Source organism: Malus sylvestris, chromosome 5, assembly GCF_916048215.2.
Source record: "Malus sylvestris chromosome 5, drMalSylv7.2, whole genome shotgun sequence".
Taxonomy (NCBI): Eukaryota; Viridiplantae; Streptophyta; class Magnoliopsida; order Rosales; family Rosaceae; genus Malus; species Malus sylvestris.
This window is the reverse complement of record NC_062264.1, coordinates 35,263,903-35,289,743: the sequence shown is the minus strand read 5'-3', so window position 1 is coordinate 35,289,743 and position 25,841 is coordinate 35,263,903. Positions and strand designations below refer to the sequence as shown.

Genomic DNA, 25,841 nt, shown 5'->3' with positions numbered 1-25,841 from the left:
GAGGGGGGGTGGTCGAACCTACAAGTTTCGCGGGGGGATCTTTCGCGGAAGGATAATTCCCGGGAAGCGGGAAGCAGGCGGAAGCCGCTCGCAGCAGTGAAGTAGCCGCTGTCGGTGGACAAGAGGGGGGTTTTGAGAGTGAGGTCGAGCGGGCGCGGAGACGGCAAGGAGGAGGACTCCACGGTGCTGCTGTGGCTGTTGCTGATGTTCGTCGTCGCAGCTAATTTGGCGGCATTGTTCATGTTGGCGATGTTGACGGCGTCGAGATGGAGCTTAGTGGGGGTGGGGAAGTTGGTCTTTGCCTTGCCTCCGTGGCTCCTTGCCCTCGACACCACGCTGGCGTCAGCTAGTTGTCATTTGAGCCGGTCCCAAGGTCTGTCAATTTTAGGTCGGCCTGTGGACTGGCTTGGGCTGGGTGCCAGTCGATTCCACGGGCTGGAGTGGATTGGCTGAGTCTCAGCCTGTTTTTTCCATTGGGTGCCGACCTATCCCACCCCCGGTGGACTTCCTCTTACGAGTGAGTCTGGACTTGGTTCTGGTTCTGTTTGCATATAGTATGTTGAAGCAGTCAAAAGGATTTCAAGGGAACCAAATATAAATAATTTAGATTACATCTTCTGGTATTGCTCTTGCTGTAAAAGTAATTTTGATCTTTCACTTTTTTATGAAGGGCTGAGCCGCATTACGGGTGAGTAGATAAACCTTGCTTCATTCGTATATATCCTTCTAAAAGGAACAGGTGAATTGCCCTTATCTCAACACTGCTTCTATAAATTGCCCTTTGTACCAGTTTTTTTAAGACGGCCCAGCGGCCCACTACTAATTGCCATCAATACTGACCTTAACTTAAGCACGTGTGCAATTCAATAAGTATGGTTTTATACAAAATTAAGGCCTCATGGCATTAGTAGTTCAACTTTCTATATAAGAGGATTTAAGCTTCGACAAGTTTCCGATGTGGCCATGTGGGACATGCTTCAACACACTTAATTGGTATAAACGGAAAATACACTTCTTTGTGTGTTTTGGATAGAGGGCTGGTTTCCCTATAATCTAGACATCTTGGAGTCCAAGTACGAATCATGCCGTCAGCTGCTTTGAAATGGAAAAGCAGATGAACATGCACTGAGGATGAAGTCAAGTTTTGTTGTTATTATTAGGTTCTGTTTTGTCAAATGTTGTTTCTCATAGGATTCCTATATCTATTAACATGGAAAAGCAGATGAACATGCACTGAGGAGCAAGAAAATGGACCCGGATGAAGTCACCAGTAGAAGGATTCGCAGGAGAATAGACAGCAGGGATGTCAATACGGGAAGATCAAACTGCGCGCGTAATGAGATAACTCAGGTCGGACATGCACGCGTATGCGCCTAGGGTGTGGCAAGGGCTAGGAGCATTTACAGCATTGTGCACAGCCTAATGCCTGCTCGTCCCAAATTTGAAGAAGAGCTCATTAAGAACGTTTCTGGTGAAGTAAAGAAGGCGCAAAGGAAAAGGTTCAGGCTATGGTGTTTAGAAAAGCTTGAGGCATTGAAGAACCTCATTTGGACTAGAGCAATGGTTTTCTGAGTTGCATGATTTTCCGTTTCCTAATGTCGTCGTTTTGGTCTTAGTTTTTTAAGGAAGTTTGGGTTGTTGGACTGAAACAATGCTTTTCGGAGTTGCATGCTTTTCGGTTTCGTAGTGTTAAAATTTTGACTTGAATTTGATACTATGATTCTATGAACGTGTGTTCAATCTCGACTGACCTCCACATGACTTGGAGCTTACTCTACCTTTACCTCATATCCACCTTCTCTGTAGTATCGATCGAATATGGATCGAGCTGAGGTGGCCTTTACACACACCAGGTCCAGACTCATCATCTAATGAGCCCATGAGTCCATTTGGTCGCAGTAAGCAATATCCAAGCGCATCGTCCGTCAGGTCCATCTTAGGCTAATGAAATGGCTGGCCTGACCTGGGATTCAACTTGGTACGAAATGGCTGACCCGACCTGATGAGATGGGCCACGCCTCAACGGGCTTCAAATGGTCATCGAACCAGACCTCAAACCCGAAATCAGATTCTCTCTGAATCTCGCAATCCAAAATCGATAGACCGAGATATCCAAACCGGTCAAGAGAGGGGAGAGAGAGATTCGGACCCCTTATGTGATGTGGGTCAATAGGATAAGCTAATGAAGGTCGTATGATTTAAAATGAGTGGTTCGGGTCTCTAAGTCCGTTTGCGCCAGACTGTGACATTCGAAGAGGATCTCGATTCTGTGATTATCTCAACTCGGCCTCGGGTGTCTTACCCCAACGACGTAATCATACATTAAAAACTTCGGTTAGTACTTTTTTTTTTGTGAATACAGAAATAGAGACTTAGTCGTCTTTGTTTTTGTGAAGATATAAGTCTCTTATATTCTTCAAAAAAAAAAAAAAAAAAAGTCTCTTATCACTTGACTTAAAGGCTTAGTTAGTCGTCTTTGTTTGGTTCTGAAGGTCTGTTTTCAGATTTTCTATGTATCCGTCCTCAATCTGCATGTACTTTTTCAAATTTTCTTTGTGGTCCCCATTGTTGAATTTTGACTGGTGGACTTGAATGGCCGACACATGCAGCGTGAGTCATGAATCTCGAGTGTAATGATAAATATTATTAATTATTTAAGTTACAAGTCCTTTGCTGATTTGGAACATTTATAAGTGCTTAAGTCAGTAGAATCATAAAACAGACGAGGGATGAGAGTAGGATGAAAAGAGATTTGAGAGAGACAAGTCACGGATCATTACTAATTACATCAATATTGTTACAACTTGCAACATTACAAAGAGTTGAAAGAGACAATAAGTTCTATCACAAAAAATCTCGGTGTTATTATATATAGAACTATTCATTATATTATTTTTTTTGAAAGTGAAATTCTTGTGATATGTGTAGTTTCGGAGAATTTATTCTGTAGGCCCGGAGATATTGTTGTGTGTGACTTCAAAAAATGGTGTAGACGCCTTTAATTCCAGGCAAAAACTTAGAAAATGACAGGCACGTGGTGCACACACATTTACTTAAAGATATAACCAGGACCAATGCTTTACTAAGAAATATAGCTAATCAATCAAGCCAAGTTGAAAAATTGGTGCTTTTGCAATGGCAGTGGCTCTTTCTGTAGAGATGCTTTTGTTCTCCTCTTTGTTTTTGCTACCAATTTCTGTGATTTCCCAAAATAATGGAACAGTAGCAGTTGGGAGTTCTCTAACTGCAACTACAGGCGACTCCTCATCATGGCTTTCTCCATCCGGTGATTTCGCGTTTGGATTTTCGCCCCTCGGAAACAATGATCGTTTCTTGCTTTCGATATGGTATGCGAAAATCCCAGACAAAACCGTAGTTTGGTATGCATATGACGGTAACAACCCCATGGTTGCACCTAGGGGATCAGTTCTGAACTTGACTGCCAACAGTGGACTAGTTCTTAACAATCCTCAGGGTGGAGAGACATGGAAATCCGAAATAACCTTGGGGACTGTTGCGAACGGGGTCATGAATGACACCGGAAACTTTGTCCTTCAACACCAAAACTCTCGGAGCTTGTGGGAGACCTTCAGCAATCCTACAGACACCATTTTGCCTGGACAGACAATTGAGAGAAATGGGACGCTTTCGTGTAGACAATCGGAGACTAACTACACAAAAGGGCGGTTCCAGCTGCGCTTGCAAGGTGATGGAAACCTCGTGCTCAACACCGTCAACTTGACAACAGATAATGCCAACTTCCCTTACTTCGACACAAAAACGACCGCAGGGACCGTGTCAGGTAGTCAAGGCAAACAATTGGTGTTCACCAGCTCAGGGGACATGTTTGTTCGGAGAGAAAATGGTGGAAGATTCACTCTTACGGGGACAGAGGGAGTATCGGTGAGGGACAACTACATAAGGGCAACTCTTGATTTTGATGGGATTTTCGCGTTATATTCTCACCCGAAAAATTTCACTGGAAATGCAAGGTGGAGTAATCCTCTGTGGTATAAGCCGGATGATACTTGCCAAAACCTTCGTGAAGAAATGGGTTTTTGCGGATATAACAGTGTCTGTAAGCTCAAACTAGATAAAAGGCCAACCTGCAAATGCCCAAAAGGGTTTTCTTTTCTTGATCCGAAGGATATATACCGAGGCTGCAAACGCGTGGAATCAGTATTATTAGGTACCTCTATCTTTGTTAATGTTGTCTTAAGTTCTGCTCTCTGTCTCGGTTTTTTCTTCATTTTACGGAAGAAACCTGCAAGACCTAGTTCATCCAAAAATTGAAGACAATTAATGCGTACATGTGCGTGTGTGTTACACTGATTTCATATGTTGCTAGCTAATTGTTTATGATGCAGCAGATAAATGGGTTTGGATTGGCATTTCTATAGCTGCTGCTCTAGTGCTTTGCACCGCGTACTATCTACTCCGACGAAGAAGATCAGCCCTTGCATCAGCTGGTATATTTCTTTAAATCATGTGCACCAGTAAGACAGGATTATTATTCACATCTTTGACAATTGGTGTCTCCATTCAATAGGTGGGGACAGAGCAAGGAAACAGAACACATGGCTTTGCTTCTTGAAATCTGATAAACTTACCGATGAACATGATCAAGAAAACATGGGAAAACATGATTTAAGCGTATTTACGTATGAATCTGTTCTGACTGCCACATCCAACTTCTCGGAGGAAAACAAGCTCGGAGAAGGGGGATTTGGACCTGTTTATAAGGTAAGGCCTTCAATGACTAGATTATAGTGTCTTCTATATTCTTTTGGAAACAACTGAGAAAATTATGGATAATCAATTCAGGGAAAATTGGTGACGGGACGAGAAATAGCTGTGAAGAGGCTTTCAAAAAGTTCTGGACAAGGAAATTCAGAGTTTAAGAGTGAATTTATGCTCATACATGAACTCCAACACTCAAACCTTGTTCAGCTCCTTGGATTTTGCATTCATGAAGACGAGAGGATGTTGATATACGAATACATGCCAAACAAAAGCTTAGACTACTTTATTTTTGGTTTGGAATCAATACTACTATAGTCTTAGTAGTTGATTTTATTTGTTTAATTTGTGAGTGTAAAAACATATCGAGTATTGTTACTTAACTCTCTTTACATTGTGACAGATTCAATCAGAGGTGTGCAACTCGATTGGAAGAAGCGTTTCGGTATAATTGAAGGAATAGCTCAAGGATTGCTTTACTTGCACAGATTCTCAAGAACGAGAGTAATTCATAGAGATTTGAAAGCTAGTAATATACTACTCGACGAAAACATGAACCCTAAAATTGCAGATTTTGGTTTGGCAAGGATATTTACCCACACTGAATTGGAAGCAAATACTAGTAGGATTGTCGGGACACTGTAAGTAAATGTGTATAAATTCTTATTTGTCATGGCTTCTGCTTTTGGTTGTTAAGCATGTATTTTCGTAGATGTGTACTAATTGATGACTTTTTTCTTTTCCATTTTTTCCAGTGGTTATATGCCTCCTGAGACCATTGAAGGAAGAGTTTCTGTAAAAACCGATGTCTACAGTTTCGGGGTGCTAATACTTGAAATCATAAGCGGCCGGAAAATCAACCGCTTATGCAATGATGATGGCTTACTCAATTTGGTAGGATATGTATGTAACCTTTTCTAGCTGCAGACTATGTTCTTGTTTTTAAGGCTGAGCTGTGCTAGGGATGGCCCCCAAGCGCGTCGTCGATGGTTCGTGGGACCTCACTTCCATCAACGGTGGTTGTGAATGACTGTCAGTAGCATTTCATTATTGTGATATCCTAGCTAAATGATCATGTTACCATTGTTTCAGGCATGGGAGTTATGGAAAAAAAATGCAGCGCTAGAACTAAAGGATCCAACTCTAGGCGACTCGTGTAACGGGAATCAACTGTTAAGATGCATCCATGTCAGTCTACTGTGCGTGGAAGAAAACGCAGCCGATCGACCCACCATGTCGGATGTAATATCGATGTTGATAAACGAAAGCATGGAGTTGCCTAAACCAAAAAAGCCGGCATATTACACACAAGGAAATGTGGACTTTAATGGTATACGTGAAGGGGGAGAGCAAGCTGGATCGATAAATGTTTTGTCTAATTCCGACATTGGTGGGCGTTGAGAAATCAATCAACAATCCTGTAATAAAACATTGTTCCCATTGATAAAGTAGATATGGTAACGAAAACAAAAATCATCGATTAAGTGGAATATTGTATAATATATTTTGCTGATTTCTAGTTGAAATGTTATGCCCATAAATTTTGCTGATTTTTTTTAACTCAGCATAATTGTCATGCATACATGTTAGCTATGTTGAAGATCAACACGAGCCCAATTGGTGTTTGGATGCTAGACAACTCTTGCAAAATACTATGTCGGTGGTACTAGCTAGAAGGTTCTGGAGATTCAATGTATGGGAGGTAGACGGTCACGGTGCATGCACTTAAAATGCTAGACAATTCTAGCTCCAAAGTCGGTTACCTATCTATAATTATCTAAACAAATATCCTAAGATTGTTGAAATGGAATGTTAGTGAAAATTCTAGAAAGTAATATAAGTTAATGGCTGGAAATGCACAAGCCAAGGCCACCAACTTTGGCTAGGTCGGTTATGCCATGTATAGATATAAGGTAGTGCTATGTGTGGTGTAGTAAGCTTGTAAAGAATCCAAGTAATCAAGCAAGTAAGCAACCAAGTGAGAGTGAGAAGCAACTTGTTCAGCTCTTCGGATTATGCATTCATGGTGAAGAGAGGATGCTGGTATATGAGTACATGCCAAACATAAGTTTGGACAACTTTTTATTTGGTAACTGGGAACTAATTAGAACTACATTAATTTAGCATTTGATTTCCTTTATTCGAACTTTTTATTCATTGATATATTCTTATTTAGCTTCCTCTATATTACAGATTCTACCAGAGCTCTACTAGATTGGAAGAGGCGTTTCAGTATAATTGAAGGAATAGCTCAAGGATTGCTTTACTTGCACAAATACTCGAGAATGAGAGTAATTCATAGAGATTTGAAACCTAGTAACATATTACTTGATGAAAATATGAACCCCAAAATATCAGATTTTGGTATGGCAAGGATTTTCACCTATAATGAATTGGAAGCAAATACTGTTAGGATTGTTGGGACACGGTAAGGACACAATGCTTGCATTCATTCTTATCACGTGTTTGCTTTTGGATACATGAAATGCAATTTTATAGAATTTTATAGATGCGTACACAAAAACATATATATTTACCTTTCCTTCTTCACTTGGTGCAGTGATTACATGTCTCCCGAATATGCCATGGAGGGGGATATTTTCAATAAAATCTGATGTCTTCAGTTTTGGGGTGTTAATTCTCGAAATCATAAGTGGCAGGAAAAACAACAGCTTCTACAATGATGAGCGTGTGCTAAATTTAGTAGGATATGTACGTAACACAAACCTCTGCATTTAATTCTTTATTCTTCTCCTTTGAGGTGTCCGGGTTGATAAGAACTTCAGTGCGGACTTTCCTGACATATGGCTGGTTGAGTAGCATGTATCGTCCCGTTAGGATTTGTCAGGTGTTGAAGAATTTTAACGATAACAAAATAGGTCACTCAACATGTAACATGACGGAAGTTCCCACTGCAGTTTTTCTCATGAGATTCGATCATGATGGTATCCTAATTAAGTCATCATAACTCATATTGTTTCAGACATGGGAGCTATGGAAAGAAGGCGCAGGGATAGAACTAATGGATCCAACACTAACGGATTCATGTGTTCGGGGATCAATTTCTTAGATGCGTCCATGTCGGTCTACTATGCGTGGAGGAAAATGCAGGTGATTGGCCGACCATCTCCAATGTGATATCTATGTTGACAAATGAAAGTGTGGCATTACCTATGCCAACAAAGCCAGCATTTTTCACAGAAAGAAATCATGTGGCCGGTGGAAAGGAGCCAGAAGATATGTCGATAAATTGTATGTCCAATTCCGAAATTGTTGCGCGTTGAAGGTTGTGGCTTGGTTTTATATACTTGCAAGAGCAGTGTCAGTTCATTTTTATCACCACTCTTGATTTTAAATTCTGTGCGTGTATTTGTTTACACTGCAATCACCTCGTAGAGGGCAATGCATGGTTCCTGAAGCATGCAATGGGACGGTTGGTTAATTGCCTTTCGAGGTAGTTTGTACTGTAAAATCCCAGTTTTATCTTACAAGCTCGATCGTACTAAAAGATTGGTCTCTGGCGTAATGAATGGTAAGGATGCAGCACCTGATGTGCGAATTTCTTTTTATGAGAATAAGTTCTTTTTAGTGAAACAATTCCAAGCATGACCAAGCACCTATTGATTGAAGTGCTATTATGGTTTAAGCACATGGTGCTTTTGCTAAAGTGTCCTTAAGTTTTAGATTGAATCAATTCGATTATCTCCAATTCCTTGAGGGGAGGGATTCCATTCTCCAATTTCTTGAGTGGAGGGATTCCATTCTCCAATTCCTTGAGTGGAGGGATTCCATTCTCCAATTCCTTGTGGAGAGATTCCATTCCTCTGAACTTGTTTAGTGCTGCAAGTTGCCTTGTTCAATTATGCAGAAAATCAGACAAGATATTTACACAGCCGATGACGGCAGCCTCACACCCTTCAAAGGTTTACCCATACCGAGTGGCAATGCCGAGTCGTGGTTGTTAACAATGTACCTCAACGGAGAGCTCCAGATTATAAGGAGAGACAACGGCAGCATATTCGTGCTACTCACGAAAGGCCGCAGCCCCTCCTGAATCCCTGAACCAAGCTCAACAGAGCAACTTGTATCTTGTGTTTTATATATATGTATGTACCTATTCAAGGACATGAGAGGTAATTTTCTACATAGAAAATAATAAGGAGACACACTTTTGTTACATTCTGTCAGTTGTTTCCGTTTAGTTTATAGGTTGGTTTGAGATTTTGATGCTTTAAAAAAAAAACAGTTTATTAAAAAAATCTAGAACATCAATTGTGCTTGCAAAGGTAGATGTTTGTGCGGATAAAGCATATTTAAAAGGGGTGCTAGAAAATGGTAATTAACCTTTAAATATTCGATCGTTTTATGATTTATGATTTCCAACATGCTTCGTTAATTAATCCATTAACTGAAAATATAACTTTAATCCCTGAAACTTAATTTTCTCCATCTAAAATCCGACACAAGTTTTAAACTTGAATACAACTCATTGATTAAACTCCACATTAGCAAATTCATTAATTATATTTGACTTTACCAATATATTTTTTTTGATGCTCCCCTATTTGAATGTTTTATTTTTTTTTATTTTTTTGCACAAACAATATTAATAACACTAAGGGGAGGCGGTTGGGCCTCATAATGGGCTAGTAATAATGTGGTTCAAACTCGTCTTTGGAGAGAATCGAACCTAAGACCTCTCACTTACAGGTGAAATGAATACTACTAGATTGTAGTACTAAGTAGCTATTTGAATGTTTGATGTACACAATTAATTCCATCATGATTATAAGAGAGAATTAATGGTTTTACAAAAATCACAATTATAATGAATTTATTGCCTAATATATAATAACAATAAAACATGCCTAATATGTACTAATACATGCTTAGTTAAGTCAATAAAATTGTATTTACATACAAATGTAGGTAAATTATTTCACACACACACATATATATAACAAAAATAAATAAATAAATGCCTGATATATATAGAAATTGTGACAACTCGTCCCTAAAATTTCATTTTTATTTATTTTAATCAAGAGAATTGACTAAAATGCCCTAGAGGCAAGGATTTTGACTTCGGTTGACCATCATCTAGAGGAACGTATGACTTATTCTTTTGGCATATTTGTGTAATACTTGTTGGTACGAACGCATAGGTGAAAGCCGTTCGCGAGTCCGGATTATGACGGTATAGTTACGGACATTTGAAGTTGTTTCACTAAATTATAGATTTAAAGGAAAATAAACTCCCACCATGTGGAAATTGTAACCAATTAGAAATTAGGGAGAAAGGAAAAAGAGAGTTGAGGGGTGGAAGGTTTGCCCAATCAGGAGGGGATATGGGCGGCCAATGAGGAGGAGAGAGGGAGGTGAGGAACAAATCAGGAAGGAGAGAAAAGGATATGGCCAATGGGAGGAAGTGAAAGGAGGGAAAGGAGAGAGAGAGGGGATCCGAACCCCTTCGACTCGGGTGGTCCTTGGACCCGTGCGCCGGCCCGGTTTCTGGGCAGAAAATCCGACGAGTTCACCGATAAAATTCCTGTGAATTAAGTCAAACTACCACCTGGAAACATCTCACCGTCATTCCACCTTCATTTCCCATTCAAAAATGGGGTTCTTTGGGCTTGGATTTGGAAGAACCAAAGCCATCGGCTTTGAGGACACCTGGCTGCAATCCGTTTTCTGCAACCCTTCCCGTCGATCTCCACCATCAAACAACTTCCCTTGAGCTCCGGATCAATGCCCAATCAATGGTTGAAGCGTCGGAGTTGATTTGAAGACGAACCAAGAATCATCCATTTTAGGGTTCTGGTGGGTTTGAGTGAAATTGGAGTCTTTTCCGGCCAAATTGGACTTGGTCACCTGTATAAAATTTGTTCTACTCTTTGAGATCTTCATTTATGTAAAATTTGAGAATTTTTGGAGATAGTTGAATTTTTCGACGAATCGGGGCGACTGACCGCTGTGTGCGGCGGCGTGTGAGCTGAGTCACCCCCTAACCTTTCTAAGCTAAGATGGACATCCCAATTCCATAGGTGAAGTTTGATTGATGAAATCTCATCGTTTGAGCATAGTTTTGATAAAGACCGCTACTTGAACATTCTGTGAATTGACGATCCGACTGTTGGATCGTCACCAAACTTTAATACATTATAGTATGTAATATTTGAGGATATAAAAACTTACAGATTGGGAATCTGACATATGGATCTTCCCAAATTGGATTTGTAAGTGCGTAAAATAAAACGTTGACCACCACTTGAATTGGCAATTGGCGAAGATCCAACCGTTGGATCGTAATAAAACTTTAGTATGATGTTTTAGAAGCACAATGTGTATCTTTGGAAGTTACAGATTAGAAATATGAGATGCGGATCTTTCGAATTGAGTTACGTAGTGTTGTGGAACCTACCAATGATCTTTGACCGACGGTTGACTTTTGGTTAATGAGTCTAAAATCATTCTAGAACGTCATTAGGATATGTTTTATGTAAGTTATGTGTTCTATTGATAAGAGTTCTGAGATGTGACTAAATAATTGTTCTAGGTGAGGATCGTTCGTGATGTCTTGATATTCGTGCTAGGGAGTCGTAGCGCATACCTTAGGTGAGTGGGTCTTTTCCTTTTATCGTATGTATATCATTGATAGCTCCACAAAATGCTTTTAAATTAATTTATGCATTTTATGCCATGTCATATATATATTTGTATATTCTAAAATACTATGATATGGTTGAATTTTAGACTGCATTATGGTATAACCATATGCATATTACCTACATATAATTGTTGTGAATGCCTTGAAGTGCTAAGGTGAACGCGGGACGTACATGTAAGTTCAGGTGAGTTTATAGTATTATTTGAAATGATTGAGTTAGGGCATGACTATATTAGTGTTTTGGGCAACTCCGACACTATCGTACATGTTGCAATAATAAGCAACCCGACATTGTCGTATAGGTTGCAATGATAGACAACTCCGACCATGTCATACAGGTTGCAATAATATGCAACTCCGACCCTGTTGTACATGTTGCAATGATATGCAACTTCGACATTGTCGTATAGGTTGCCTATAAGTCGTACAGGTTGCATTAGGCAACTCCAACTCACGTGTTATCATGGATTGATTTATGAGTCGTACAGGTTGCGTTAGGTAACTCCGACTCGTGGGTTACCATAGATTGATGAGCACTTGATTTATATTGTTGTTGTCGATATGTAGTGATTTAGAATATTCTTGGATTTAATATTGATTTACATTTGATTTCATACTTATATGTAGTATGATTTCCTGGAACCTATACAAGTATTATAGCAAGGGGTTATATTGTTTATAAGGTCTTTATTAAAGCTTTATATTCAGGTCCACTCACTCTTGTTTTTATCCCTCCAGGTTCTAGTAGCAGAGTTTTCGTATCGATTAGGATTCGTGGCAAGTTTTGGTATTGAAGATTACCTTCGACAATATTATTTTCAATCCACTATACTGTAATTTACTTATGATATGACGTCACGTGTGAAATGGAGTCATTCCCGCTCACAGCACACTCTCGTGTTTAGGCACTTTTAGGTTTAAATTTATTCACATATTCTACATCACCACACTTTATGGCTTTGTCACCTTCCATGTGTCGGCCAGTACATCTCAATTCGGAGTCCTAGTGGACAATCCGGGTCGGGATGTGTAAAAAATTCATGCAAAATAATTTACCCACAAAAAAAAATGTTATTTGATTCAATGCACCTACTATTCAAATTTTAAAATGTTAGATTGCTTAAAAGCAAAATAATTTACCCACTATATGTAAAATAAATGCAAAATAATTTGCCTACATAATAAAGCGAGCCCAATATATGAAAAATACATACAAAATAATTAACCTACATAATAAAGCAAACACAATATATGCAAAGTAATTTATCTACATAATAAAGCAAATACAATATATGCAGAATAATTTACCTACATAAAAAATATTATTATTTTATTCAATACTAGTTTACCTATTATTTATACATATAATAATAAAATGTGCTCAATATATATGATGATATACAAAATAAAATAGCCACATAATGAAGGTTATTTGCTATCATAAATTCACATATAGGTAGATTAATTAGTATAATATGTTTGAACATATATGTAGTGTGCATACATACATACATACATACATATGTGTGTGTGTGTGTGTGTGTGTGTGTGTGTATTTGAACGTATAGTAGTACTATATATAGGTAAACTATACATATAAACACACATATATATATTGAGCTTATGGTAGTACTATATACATTTGAATGTGTATATATATGTTAGGTGTAATATTATGTGCAATTTGTTCATTGTAATTAAGGTGAGTAATAACATTTATTGATTTATTTTGTATATTGTTGTACAAGTTGTAAATATTTTGTAATAAGAGGTCAATTACTTTTCAATTTGGGAGTCTTTTTTAAATTTGGGTTTTATTTGAATGTTTATAACTAGATGGATTTTTGTTTAAAAATAAGAGTTACAAGGGTCTATATCTAAATAATCCATCGCAAAGCAAAGCAAAGCAAAGCATACATTAAGTACGTTGAAGGAGCAGTAGGAGCAGCTAGCCGGGCCTGTAAATCAAAGCGAAAACCACATTGACATTACACGCCGCCTAGCTACTAACCTTAACTCTTCGATCCTTTATGCTTCATTATTCAACATTCTTTATTACTTAATTAAGTAAAGCATATAGTAGCAGCAGTAGCAGCAGTAGCAGCTAGCCTATAAATCAAAGCAACAACTGCCACATTACAAGCCTCAACCTATCTTGTACACTACAAATGGAGTACTGGAAAACGCTGATGGTTCGGCCGGATCAAAACGTGGTCCAGCCGGAGCAGAAAGAGAGAGACGATAGGTTAAAGCAAATGAAAAGTCCCTATGAAAGTGCCATGGAGGAGAGATGGGAAGACGTGACGAAATACTTCGAGGGGAATGCAGAAAAACTGCTCTATAATATGACAGCGGAGGGGGACACTGCACTTCACCTTGCGGCTTCTCGCAGCAGCAAATCACAAGGCACAGAAGTCCTCCAAATGTTTATCAATATACTCAGGAATTCAACCAGCTATGACGTGAGATGCGCTCTGAGGCTTCCAAATAGCTACGGAAACAATACTCTCCATGAGGTGAGTGTGTCTGGCAATGAGAAAGCGGCAAAGTACTTGTTGAGCAACTTCAACGATCCTGTTCTGGGAGAGGTAGTCACCATCAGTAGTAGTACAGATAAAGACTGCGATATGAAGCTGCGTGAGGTTCGGGATTTAGAGAATTCTAAGGTGCAGCTGCTGGAGACTCGGAACTATTTAGGAGAAACTCCGCTCTTCAGGGCAGCTGCTCTCGGTCACGCTGACTTGGTCAAGTTTTATGCCAGCAAACTGCCGGGGGACAATCTTTGGAAGCACTTCCACAGAGATGACAAAAAGTCCATTCTTCATATGGCAGTCATTGCACAACATTTCGGTCACTCTCTCTCTCTCTCCCTGAGAAAATGCACAGAATTATTTGTAGTGCAGATTAATAGCTTTTGCTTTTTTGACTTACAATGCAGAGATTGCTCTTTGGTTACTGGATAAGTACCCATATCTAGCGTCCCTAAGGGAAGATAAAAATTTGACAAGCCTTCAGTTGCTAGCCCAAATGCCAACTGCCTCTGTGCCACATTTTGAAAAAATCAAATGGAAGATGCTAATTTATATTTGTACGTGCCATTACTCTACAAACTGCTGTATGCGTGCGCACGTACGCATACTATATATACACAGGTGCAAGCATTTTTTTTTTTAATGGAGCAGTAATCTCATACTTAATGTCGTTATACATGCAGGCCTTCCTGATGGAGGAGATGTGGTCACACCAAATCAGAAGGATGATGTGGAGAGCAGCATGGATAGCAACCATCCTCATCAATCCATCTTTCGGAACAAGCTTGCAGGTAATCAAATTTGTAATCTACTTAATTGATCGAAAAATTAAACGGCTACCAAGAGCATAAAGCGTTTCTTCAATTGGATTTTTTCAATGTTCCTAACCAAGTTGCATGCATAAATGTTTTGCAGTTGTTATGAAGGCTTACTATTCATTATTGGACTCCTTTGCTAAAGGTTTGTTACTTTCTCCCTTTACCTCAGGGCATTTTCATCAAGGCGAACTCTTGTTACTGGAACTCTTAAAAACACATTAATTACTCATTCCTCATGATTACATAAGAAGATGAAGAATGCATGATAACTTCTTTAGAGTGGCAATAACATCTCCCGGTGGCATGTTAGTTAATGTATACAAATGCTTGATTATTTAATGGACAGGAACTGGAGGCCCGCTTGGTGAGATAATCTACATGATATGGAAGGAGAAGAAAAACAAAAAATCACTGAAGAAACTCATCGGATTGCTCGTCCAGTTGGACGACCCTTATTGGTTGATTACTAACAAGAATACAAAAATCAGGACCATTTCTCTAGGGACCAAATCGGATACGACAAATGGTGATGGCGGAGGTGACAAAACCAAATCGGATGGATGTGAAAAAGATAAGGAAGTAACCACATTGAAAAAGGAGGCGAGGAATGAAGTTTACAACACTACCCCATTGCTTATAGCAACTATCACAGGATTTTTACCCATTGTGCAGGAGATACTTGAACAGCGTCCTCAGGCAGTCGAGCAAGTTAACGAAAACGAACGCAACATTTTGCATCTGGCCATTAAGCACCGTCAGAAAGAGATCCTTGATATTATTCAAAGCAAACCAACTCTGATGTCGAAGCTGAATAAGAGGATAGACCACAAGGGAAACACCATATTGCACCAGGCTGCAGATAGGACTTACTACTCTATAGCATTGTCTCAGAAATTAATAGGCCCTGCAATGCAATTGCAAGAAGAGCTGCGCTGGATGCTGGTAATGTTCTCTTGCTAGACTTATGTCGTCACACAAATATTTGTATTACTGATTAAGTCTACCGACCTTATAGAATACTTAAGCTTTTAGACATATACTTTTATTACCAAATCCATACGTTGACATGATAAATGTGTACGTGTGTTTGTATCAGCATATAAAAGAGATGCTACCCCCACATTACATCATGCACCACAACGACAACGATCAGACCGCGGAGGAGTTGTTCAACGCTGGGCACGACGAGCTTCTGAAGTCCGCACAAGAATGGGTAAAAGAAACGGCTCAGTCATGCTCAACCGTGGCGGTGCTAGTGGCCACTGTGGTCTTTGCAGCTGCCTACGCCATTCCTGGGGGTTTTAACGACAAAAGTGGCCGTCCTGTTTTCCAAGACAATCCTCTTTTTTTGCTTTTCACCTGCATGGACGTTGTGGCCATCGCCTCCTCATTATCTTCTGTGGCATTCTTTCTCTCGGTCCTCTCCTCTCCTCTCGAGTACCCATATTTCGTTAAAAGCATTCCTCACAAGGTTATGCTAGGATTCGTCTTGCTCTTCTTCTCCATGGCAACCACCATGCTCGCCTTTGCTGCCACTATTTTGCTCTTGATTCGCGTGAAGAAGAAATGGACAATGTCTCTACTTTACCCTATTGCCTTTTTCCCAGTCCCTCTATTCGGCCTGCTTCAGTTTCCCATGTATCAATGCTTCAGAGTCATGTTTCAGAAAATTGATGCCTGCTTTTTCAAACCCTTAGGCCGCATTCTTGGCTTTCACAAGAAGAGATCAATTTGGGGCTAGAATAAGGCGTATTGAATCACAAAACTTTTCGTCACAGCACAATATGCGTTGTAGATTCACCATCTTGCAACACCAGTATTTATTTATTGTTCTCATTTGTATATTTCGGATTTTTCTTATTTCCTCCTCTATTTTGGCAATGTTATTGTCAAGTCTTGATCCCGAGATATGTCCAGGATCAACATGTGATGTCTCCACATACCTTTTCTCCTTTCATGCCCCGCCTTTGAGATATGATCAAAACACAAATCATTGTGTCAAAGGTATAGTAATTTAGTTTTATCATATGGCTACCTCTAACCTCTGTATTAGACTACCTACGTACCCTAAGACGGGATCAAGCCATTCCTAGTTCACCATTTCAATAAACTCCTATCACCACTGCAAATCATTACTACATACATGTAATCAGAATAACTAATATAAACGATATACTTTCTTTGTATAGCTTGTCTAGGCATATGAGACATATATACATATATAGCTTCAAAACGTGAATCATCAACTTGATTTTGGTTTCAGTATAGGCATGCATATAGACATTTACACTTAATAGGACATCCATTGTATCATTTAAGCAAACAACATGATACATATAAACGTGAAGTACTTAATCGAATAGTAATCACACCAAATTGGATCTGTCAACTATTGATATCTATACCAGCCATAACCTTACTAACCAATAACTTTAGATATAATTATAGTCAACTACTATAAGCATACCCCTTTCAACTTGTATGCTAAAAATATAAAGCCAATAGTACATAAAAAAGCAACAATATAACTATAATTTGATAATAGCTAGCTAGACTAGTTATAGAAAATAGAACGGTTCGTTAGAACTAATCCAATTGGAGTATATAATGAAAATGAGTGAGGAAGATATGTATATAATTTGATACATAGGCAGATAAAAGTAGCTGCCTATATTTTCTCTTTAGAAGTAATAGTTTGAAAACAACCACCTCACATAAAATCCAATATATTTATAACTTCACTAAATTTGATAACATTTATTTGCACTAGTTAATCAAATACGCATGCCAAACAACAAAGAACCCAACCTGCCATATTAAATTGGTCTTGAACTCAGAAACATAGTAATGTATTCAACTAGAGAATAGGTATAATGTTTGATAATCCATTAATCTTAATCAAGGAACTAGTTCTCAGACCATAGGATATCATGCAATCCCCAAACTATAACATTCGTATAATTATTCGTAAATAGTACACCAGCCCAACCATATCAATGATCCTTAATAATTATCATGGAAAAACCAAACTGTTTATTCAAGTGCCTCAAAATAAAAATGTAAATTCCTAGCAGTTTTGAGCTATTCATCTGCTAAAAGAATGAAATAAAGAAGCACAATAAATCCATGGCCAAAACAAGAGTCATATAATACTCTAATAATAGCATTGTCCAATCAAATATTTAGCATCAGCATCTGGCAATGCCATGGGAAAAATATAGAACCACTCAGTAGTTTTAGAACTCTAATTAACTGCACAAACCTAGGTTGCAACACAGACAAATTCAGCAATGATCTTTTTAGTGCGTAAAGGGTAGGAAAAATATGGCACACAAAATATTCAAATGCATCCGGCCTCGATTGTGGAATAAAATTAATGCTTATACCACAAACCCAACCCTTAAATTTCTAAGAAGAACCGAAATGAGGTTAGGATTTCAAGGTTCTTCCCTATATGCATCATCTCAAATATGCATACAGAATATCAAATTAAAATTTGAAATCATGAATTGATCCCAAAACTAAAAGTTAAAACCTTGGGAAAATACTTGCGCTAGAGGAGAGCCCACGAGGGGAGAATCATTGAGGCTAGATTCCAGCGGGACTGGCCGAAATCAGAGAAAAGTCGCCGGAAAACGTCAATATGTTTGGACCTCGTTTTCTTTATATAATGGTTTTCAAAGGGTGGGTATGGTATGAGATTGAAGACGGCTTCGCTACAAAACTATAGCCTCCGACCTCGCGTGATTTCGTTATCGTATGAGGAAATTACGATGAAAATAGTTTGAAGGGGGTGAAGTGAGTAAAGGAGGAAGAAAGAAGAAGAAAAGGCTTCCTTCCCCCCTTTTTTCCCCCGGCCAAATCACGATCCTTCTCCACCCCTCCTCTCCTTCTTTTTATTTTATTTTATTCTAGCATTAATATTTTATATCTAGTGCTATTATCTTTTCCTTTACTTTAAATAAAATAATTGATACGTGTTTTGTAAAATCTTTCTTCTAGTTTTAATTTTCTCTATGCTTGTACTCAGTCGTTTATAATAACGAGTACTGTCAAAACATATTAATTAATATATCATACGTGTCCTGATCAATAAGTCAATGAAAGTTGACACATACCCTTTAAGGGATTTGGATCCTCTCCTGAGCTAATGGAGAGGATCCTCCTGACCAATTATTGTGGACCGTTAGATTTTCATCCAACGGCTACAAACAGGTGGGTCCTTTTAAAGTTATAATAATTATAGCCGTTGGATGAAAATCCAACGGCCCATAACACTTGGTCAGGAGGATCCTCTCCATTAGCTCAGGAGAGGATCCAGATCCCCCTTTAAGGACATTTTGAACATTTCACATTAAAAAAAATAGTAAAACTATGAACTGGTTGTACGTAATAGTTATTGTGTCTTCATTCACAAGTATGGGCAATAAGTGAAGAATAAAGGCTTGTAACAGATTGTGTGCTAAAGATTATGTCTCTTGCGTGCTTTTATTGATTTGTAATTATCATTTGCATTTATGATTCATTCTTAATTAAATGATGGATTATTTTAGTAGATAAAGTCTTTTTCTTCTGTCCGGGTTCAAACTCTACCCTTCTCTCTTCGCGTAAATTAAAATAATGATATCCCTTGTAATAAAATTAAGAAATAAAAAATAAATCTTAGTTAAGCATAATCAAGTTGATTAGACTAATATGCTTCTCTTATACACTTAACACTCGCATCCTCCTCAGTGATAATTAAGAGATTATACTTGGCCTTAAGGCTGCCTCATGGGCAGTAGCGGAGGTCAATGCTTTTGTGAAGTTGGTCTGACCATCCATCCAGCATGGCGACTTCACAATATTTATCTCAGCTAAAAAGGAGAAAAATATTTGTAATAATGAGTGCATTTTTGCTCACCCTATAAGACGGGGTGATGCTTTATTGATTACTGTTAGATTAATTTGGTTTAATTGATTTAAGATACAAATTTTAAATTTAAACTAATCTAATAACAATCAATGAGGGTATAAGATTTGAACTCTGAGAGAGGAGAGTAAAAAGAGAAGAAAGGTGACGCGTGGCCTGGGATAGCTCTGTTGGGCGGCGTAGAATCCGCGGGTAACTATTACAGGAATTGTGCCCGTTGTGGATGAGATACTTGAGCAGAATCCTCAGGCAGTCAAGCACGTTAACTATAACGAACGCACCATTTTTCTTTTCGAAATTAAACACCGTTAGAAACCGACTCTTAAGCTTATCAAAAGCAAACCAACTGTAAGTTGAGAAAAATTAAAATACACAACTTTAACACAAGTGTTGAAGAGACAAAACAAGTAAACAAATTACTTGTATCACACTGACAAAATATTATAACACAACTCTCATCAATAACGCAATTTAAAAGCTATATATGACACTCATTTTCTAGAGATAAATTCTAGACCACTCACACCAGTGGCGAAGCCAGGATTTCTCGAGGGGAGGGGCGAACTTAAAAGAATGCAAGGTTAAAGAAAAATGTCAACAACTAAATCTTTTTATATAGTAATGTCTTCCATAATTAATCAATACAAACAAATTACAATTGTTGCCGGCGAGGTTTCATGTCATGAAAACGTCGCATAATAGGCTCATTATCAATAAAAGCAAATACATCTTTCTCAATGTAAACAAGCATGCTATCACACAACCATTGATCTCCCATTTTGTTACGCAATAGTGTTTTCACAATCTTCATAGCAGAAAAAACTCTCTCCACCGAAACGGTTGCAACCGGTAACACCAAAGCCAATGTAAGAAGTTTATACACTAACATATAGCTTTCACACCTCCCGGTCTTCACTAACTCTTTTGCAAGATCACTAATTCCTCTCAATGATGAAAACTCACTATGCATCTTCATATTATGAATGTAATTGTCAAGTTGAATTGGAAGATTCATGAGGTCCATACGATCAAAATCTTGAGGATAAAATTGGGCTAAACGAATAATTTTTGCTTTGTCAAAAGATGCAAAATTATTCACCGGATTCAAACATGCCATACGAATAATTCGAAAAAATAATTTCATAATTTCATATCAATAATCATAGAAGCATATGATTCACATCAATAATCAATAACCATATTAATGCATTACCATATGATTCTATACCAATTAAATGAAATTTGTATTAACTAAATAATTAGGGTTACAGATTATAAATTTAAGAATTAAAAAATTTACCTTTAAATGGTGATTGGTGGAAGCCGGCTCAAACTCAAGCTGGAGAAAGGAGAGTGGCTTGTGAACTGTGAAGGCTCAACATAAATTCAAGGGGACTTGGTGGCGTTGGCTTGGCTGCTGGGATTTTGGGGAGCAGCTTGGCTCTCTCTCTCTCTCTCTGTTGATTGGTGAACAAATGGGATCAGGAAATAAAGAGGAACGGGATTGGGGACAGGGGTGGGGGACAGATACTAGGGTTTTGGGGTGACACGCGGAAGGAGCGGTCCCCTTTTATAATAATTTTTTTTTAATTCAACTAAACAAAACGGCGCCATTTTGTTTCATAATTTTTAAATTTTTTTTACTAGGCACAAAACGACGTCGTTTTGGCCTGGTTTAAAAAAAAAAATTAATAGCAATCTGCAGATTGCAGATTGCCCAGAAAAACAGAAGAGTGAACCAGGGATTTCCAGGGAGGCGCGCGCGAGGGGAGTGGCGAAGAGCTGGGTCCAGTGGTGTTTCCCGGCGAGGGGAGTGGCGGCCGCCACTCCTCGCCCTCACGTGGCTTCGCCACTGACTCACACTCCTCACTAAAACTACTCACTTACAAGACGACTCATGCTTCTACTTACCTACTTTTGGTTCTACTCTCTTACTTTCTTACTTTTTGCTTGATTACTTACATAGCACTGCACCTTATATTTATACATGGCATAACCGATCTAGCCTAAGTCGGTGCACTTGGCTTTGTGCATTTCCAGCCACCAATTTATATTACTTATTAGAATTTTCACTAACATTCCATTACAACAATCTTAAGATATTTTATTTAGATAATTCACTAGAATTAACTAGCATTTTCAATGTGCATGCACTACGATTTTCATTGTTGCTTGCTAGAATCTTCTAGACAAATCTTATGCATGTTTGATCAATTCATCTCTCCATTATCTGTGAAAGGGGGCAAAGAGTAGGAACTAGAACAATGTAGTTCTTTTGTACCGAGTTTAATGGGTTGGTGTTAATCTTTAACACTGTATTTGTCAAGGCAGAATGAGAGGATCGACTGCGATGGAAACACCATATTGCACCAGGATGCAGATAGGAGTTTTTACTGTATAGCATTGTTTTAGAATTTAATTGGTCATGTCGTGCAGTTGCAAGCAAAGCTACGCTGGTTTATGGTATTGTTCTATTGCTAGATTTATGTTGTTAGACAAATACTTACGCAAATATCAAGTTTGTTGACTTGATAAAAGTGAAAAAAATTGAGATTCCACAAAAAAAACCAATTGGCAATATGAAGAATAGCTCAACTTATTTATAAGCCCAGGCAATGTCCATCCTCACATCAATGTGGAATCCCTTCTCAACACGCCCCTTCACGTGTGGTGAATTTTGGACATAGGGTGACACAGAGCGCATGTGACCATTTAGCTTCACATGTGGGACAACCTATGCACTGATATCATGAAGAAAGTTGAGGTTCCACCAAAAAACCAATTGGCAGTATGAGGAGTAGCCCAACTTACTTATAAGCCCATGCAAAGTCTTTCTCCTCATCAATGTGAGATTCATTCTCAATAAAAAGACCTATGTGGTAGACGAATGCTTATGTTACCAATTAAGTCTAAAGACATGATCAATGACTATGTTGTGGACGAATACTTATGTTACCAAGTATATGTTGGTCGACTTGATAAATGTATACCGTGTTGTGTCATCCTGTGGCAGAGATATTACCACCACATTACAACATGCACCACAACAACGAGGATTAGGCAGCGGAGGAGCTGTTGCTAGTGGCCAACGTGGTATTTGCAGCCGCTTACGCCATTCCTGGGGGTAATGAACAAAGTGGCCGTCCTGTTTTTTCAGGACTATTGAGGGTATAAATGTAAATATAGATATAAAAGATCCTACTTAGATATTGGATAGATATTGGATAGTTAATTCTGTTAGTTAGTGGTGCTAATGTAGTGGTGCTACTTTCATTAGTTGATATACTTGTATGTATATAGGTTGTAACTTTATTCAAAGATTTAATGAAAAGATTATTTCCCAATATGTTATCAACCGCCTTCTGTCTCACGATCTGATCCAAACACGCTTCACCGCCTTGCGACGTTTCTTCTTCCCTCTTTCTGATTGTGATCGCCATCTCGATCTCCCAAACCCTAACCTTGTGCATCAATGGCGGCTCCTGCTTCTTCTTCTGACTCTACTGCTTATGTTCATCCACCTCCGTTGCACTCCTCTGTCACGGTATCTCCTCTGGTGACCTCCTCCATCGTAATTCAAAATATTGGATCTATGATGCCAATTAAGCTCACCACTACCAATTACCTCACCTGGAGTGCTTTGTTTGCTCCTATTTTTCACCGTTACAATTTCACTAGCATTGTTGATGGCTCAACACCTCCGCCACCTCAAATGCTACTGGATGATTTTGGCAATCGCACTTCTCTCATCAATCCTGAGTATGTTTCTTGGTATGAGAACGATCAAAACATTCTCATATGGCTCAATTCTACATTGTCTGAAACCCTAATTCCTTACATTGTTGGAGTTAATTCTTCTTGCGAACTTTGGTCGAAATTGGAGTCACGATTGGCTTCTGCTTTTCAATCTCACATTCATAATCTTCAATCGCGTCTGCATAACACTACAAAAGGTGAATCTACAGCAGGTCAATTTCTCCAACAAATTGAGGAAATTGCATATGCTCTTGCTAGTGCTGGAGCTCCGGTGGCTGATTCCGAGCTCATTTCTGTCACGCTTCATGGATTACCCTTAGAGTATGATTCTTTTGTTGATGCTATTCAATTTCATGTCGGATCGACTACCATTGATGAATTGCATGGCCTTCTTCTAAGCAAAGAAATTTAGTTGAATAATCGCAAGAAATTGCCTCTCACTGCTCATTTCCAAGCAATTAATTTTTCTACGAGTCTTCTTCCCACACCATCTATGGCTCCTCAGGCTTACGCTGCTCTAGCTCACTCTTCATAGAATTTCTCTCAAGGTCGTTATTCTAATTACTCTCAAAATCGTGGCAGTTCTTCAAACCCTAGAAATTTTCAAGGCAGGGGCAATTTCAGAGGCAATTTTCAACGCAACAATTACCGGCCGAATAATCAACGTTCTTCTCGTGGTGGTCGTTCTTTCTCTGGCAAAAGCACTCCTTGCCAAATCTGCCGTCATTATGATCATGAAGCATTTGATTGTCCATATCGCATGAATCCCAGCTACACTGGATCTTCATCTCACTCTGCTATGGTTACTCACACTAGTTCTACTTAATCTGCTCCAACTTGGCTTGTTGATTTTAGCGCCAGTTCCCACATGACCAATTACTACACCAATCTACAAAATCCTAAGACTTATCATGGTCATGAACAGGTCTACATTGGTGATGGCAAAGGTTTGCCCATTCATCACTCTGGTTCTTCTTCTTTAAATACTCGTCACCATTGTTTTCAGTTGAAAAATGTTCTTCATGTGCCTGATTTAAAGCAAAATTTGTTATCTGCAAAATTCTCTTCCATCTCACATTTAATTCCTTTCATTCTTCTAACCCATCATCACCACATACATCTCCTTCACCATATACATCTCTTCCCCCACATCCATCTACATCCCAACAACTACATACATCTTCTTCACCAAATTCATCTCCTTCCCAAAATACATCTCCTGCACCACCTTCATCTACTTCCCAACAACTAAATATCTCTTCTCCATCATTGCCATCTCCTCCTCTCAACATTCATCCCATGCAAACTCTTTCCAAGTTTGGCATCTTTAAACCTAAAGCTTTGCTTGCCACTAAACATACCTTTCCATCTCATCTCAGTGTTGACTTTGTTCCTTCCACCTATCATCAAGCATCCAAATATTCTCACTGGAGGAAGGCAATGCAAGAAGAGTTTAATGCTCTTCTGAACAATGGTACCTGGTCATTGGTTCCCTATTTTCCTTCTCAGAATCCGATAGGTTGCAAGTGGGTATTTCAAATCAAACGCAAGCCTGATGGTTCTATAGATCGGTATAAGGCACAACTGGTTGCAAATGGCTTTCATCAACAGGAAGGGTTAGACTACACTAAGACTTTTAGCACTGTTGCCAAACCTGTCACCATTCGACTTTTACTCACTTTGGCTATTCAATATGATTGGTTTCTCAACCAACTTGATGTCAGCAATGCTTTCCTGTATGGTACTCTTACAGAAATTGTGTTCATGCAACAACCTCCAGGATTTCAGGATTCTACACAGCCTAATTCTGTTTGTAGACTCCATAAATCTTTGTATGGTCTCAAACAAGCTCCTAGAGTTTGGTATGATAAACTACATGGTGCTTTACTCTTCTTGGGCTTCGTTGGCTCAAAATCTGATCATTCCTTGTTTGTTAAGAAAGATCCTCACTTGGTGTTTATTCTTGTCTACGTTGATGACATTCTTGTCACATGCCTTTCTCCTCAAACCTGCAAGTATGTTATTGATCAACTCAATGCTCTCTTTCCTATCAAGGATCTTGGTCCTTTGCATTACTTTCTTGGCATTGAAGTTAAGTGATCCTCCAAGGGTATTTTCATTTCTCAACCTAAATACATCTTGGATTTGTTGCACAAGGCCAAAATGGATGATGCCAAACCCTGTGTTACTCCCCTTAGTACATCAAAACTTGATCACTCTTCTCCTCTCTTGGATGATCCTACTGAATATAGATCCCTTGTTGGAGCCCTTCAACATCTCACATGGACTAGGCCCGATCTCTCTTTTGCAGTGAACCTTGTTTGTCAATTTATGTACTGTCCTCGACTTTCTCATCTTCAAGCGGTCAAACGCATTCTGAGGTATCTCAAAGGTTCCATTCAGTGTGGTCTCTGGTT

The 25,841-nt window shown here is 38.8% G+C and overlaps 2 protein-coding genes and 2 pseudogenes across 3 annotated transcripts; all 4 read left to right on the top strand.

Moving 5' to 3' along the window:
- The window catches only part of LOC126624542 (putative alpha-xylosidase 2), a 65,935-nt pseudogene that overhangs the window by 8,210 nt on the left and 31,884 nt on the right, over positions 1-25,841 (top strand).
- Positions 3,071-6,290, top strand: LOC126624526 (G-type lectin S-receptor-like serine/threonine-protein kinase At1g61550). 2 transcript variants are annotated; one of them, XM_050293600.1, is made up of 7 exons: positions 3,071-4,189; positions 4,368-4,469; positions 4,550-4,743; positions 4,825-5,035; positions 5,144-5,381; positions 5,496-5,643; positions 5,833-6,290. In XM_050293600.1, the coding sequence occupies exons 1-7, from the start codon at positions 3,136-3,138 to the stop codon at positions 6,139-6,141; spliced, it is 2,256 nt and encodes a 751-aa protein (XP_050149557.1). In that variant the 5' UTR covers positions 3,071-3,135; the 3' UTR covers positions 6,142-6,290. The 2 variants fall into 2 exon arrangements, with proteins under 2 accessions (XP_050149557.1, XP_050149558.1); XM_050293601.1 differs by having other exon boundaries at positions 3,072-4,189; positions 4,371-4,469.
- Positions 6,640-8,917, top strand: LOC126624543 (G-type lectin S-receptor-like serine/threonine-protein kinase SD1-13; annotated as a pseudogene).
- LOC126624529 (uncharacterized) lies at positions 13,353-16,942 on the top strand. The gene is made up of 6 exons (XM_050293604.1): positions 13,353-14,257; positions 14,346-14,495; positions 14,622-14,729; positions 14,854-14,898; positions 15,103-15,698; positions 15,853-16,942. The coding sequence occupies exons 1-6, from the start codon at positions 13,576-13,578 to the stop codon at positions 16,495-16,497; spliced, it is 2,226 nt and encodes a 741-aa protein (XP_050149561.1). The 5' UTR covers positions 13,353-13,575; the 3' UTR covers positions 16,498-16,942.